This window comes from Sinocyclocheilus anshuiensis, unplaced genomic scaffold (assembly GCF_001515605.1).
Source record: "Sinocyclocheilus anshuiensis isolate Anshui unplaced genomic scaffold, SAMN03320099.WGS_v1.1 scaffold224, whole genome shotgun sequence".
Taxonomy (NCBI): domain Eukaryota; kingdom Metazoa; phylum Chordata; class Actinopteri; order Cypriniformes; family Cyprinidae; genus Sinocyclocheilus; species Sinocyclocheilus anshuiensis.
Genome location: NW_015558577.1, coordinates 215,109 through 216,672, shown reverse-complemented (window position 1 = coordinate 216,672; position 1,564 = coordinate 215,109). Strand labels below are relative to the sequence as shown.

General features: G+C 39.8%; 1 protein-coding gene across 1 annotated transcript in view; it reads left to right on the top strand.

Annotated features, from left to right (window-relative positions):
- The first annotated feature begins 418 nt into the window (after positions 1 to 418).
- Positions 419 to 1,564, top strand: part of LOC107679731 (uncharacterized) — an 11,280-nt gene continuing 10,134 nt past the window's right edge. Inside the window, exon 1 of the mRNA XM_016475372.1 lies at positions 419 to 637. Within this exon, the coding sequence (XP_016330858.1) occupies positions 560 to 637 (78 nt within the window). The 5' untranslated portion in view covers positions 419 to 559. The remainder of the gene's footprint in view (positions 638 to 1,564) is intronic.

Here is a 1,564-nt window from a genome sequence, read left to right as displayed (position 1 = left end):
CTGCAGAACTACTGTAGAACATACGAATAGCCTAATTCTTTTTAGTGTTCTGCAGTCAAAGCTGCACGTCCTCTGGGACTTTCAACAGTCTTTGCACCATCACAGACCGCTGTTTTTCTAATTAATACATGTATCTCCGACAGGGCTATAATGTGATTGTTACTGAGTTTTGAGTTAGGACACCAGAGTTATATTCTAAAGTTAAGTTTTTTTTTTTTTTTTTGAATTGTTCAAGGTGCTTCTGTAAACCCGTTTCTTATTTCTGTAGTTAAGATTAAAAAATGAAGCACTTAGGAGATGTTTTTCTGTAATGGATTTTGTCTTAAATTATGTCCTAAGCCAATTTCTTTACAATACGCCTACAGAGAGTGCATGTGACTAAAAGGGGGGTTTACAGAAAGGGTCTGCTGTCCACGTCAGCTTTCCCAGAAGAGATTGTTGCCACATTAAAAGTCAGAGTCAGTTGGTGTACTGTAATGTTAGAAGTACGAAGCGTAACTTCTGTGGATCCACGCCTACCTCGGAATGCACAGAAGTGTCGAATCAACGTCAAAAGAAAATGTATCAGAATACAAGAATGGGTCAGTCAGAGAGCGGACATGTTGCTTCGAGAGACTTTGAAACCAGATCAGACGCAGTAAGTTAATGAATTCTTTGTTTTGTTATAGGCTATGGAATGATGACCAGTTCGCCTCAATACTTTTACGCGCCCAACATGCACAATTAAGATTAATAAGAAAAGTACACAGAAACCAGCGATCAAATGTCAGGATTTTTGTTGAATAATACATTAAGTTTTGGTTTGTTTTCACCAAACCCTGTCGTATAGCCCTACTCCCAGAAAACTGACGTGTAGGATGGAACTGTGATACATTTGCGTCTTTTGGTCGCTCGCTATTCACTGCCATTATGGATGCGCTCAAGCGGGACATTTCTTTAAATTTCTCCATTTGTGGTCTGAAAAAGAAAGAAAGGCATACAGCATTAGAACAACACAAGGGTGAATAAATGATGACTTAGGCATTTTTGGGTGAACAGGAGGTTTCAAGCGTTTCACACGGGCTACTTTTCTCAGTACCAATAAATGTGCAACGTTTTACGCAAATTATAGGCAATGTAATGTAATATCTCATTAAAGTAGCTTACGCTGCAAAGTTTTCCTCGACATCTCGCGATTTAGGGGCACGTCATGAATGCTGCTTTTTGAGCGGGGTTAAGTTAGTTTGTTTTTTCGATATTCGTGACACATTCAGAGATAAACGGCAATAACTCCAAAACGACTTGCCCTAAAAAAATCTAAACAATGTGACCGCCAAAAGGGCAAAGCTGATCATGTTTCACAGCCTTCTTTTTCATAATTTTAGCTTGATGTAATAAGCACTGCCCCGCACAAGCCGTCGCAATGCGCATTAAGCCGGGAGAGCTCGCTCTTCGCGCAGCTTTCGGTAAGGGACCGTGGGGAAAGTGCAATTTTTCTTCGTTTTTTTGCTAAGGCTAAGTGGGCAGTGTTTTTGTAATAGCTTTTTATTTAAAGGGGTCATATGATGCGATTTCAAGTTTTCCT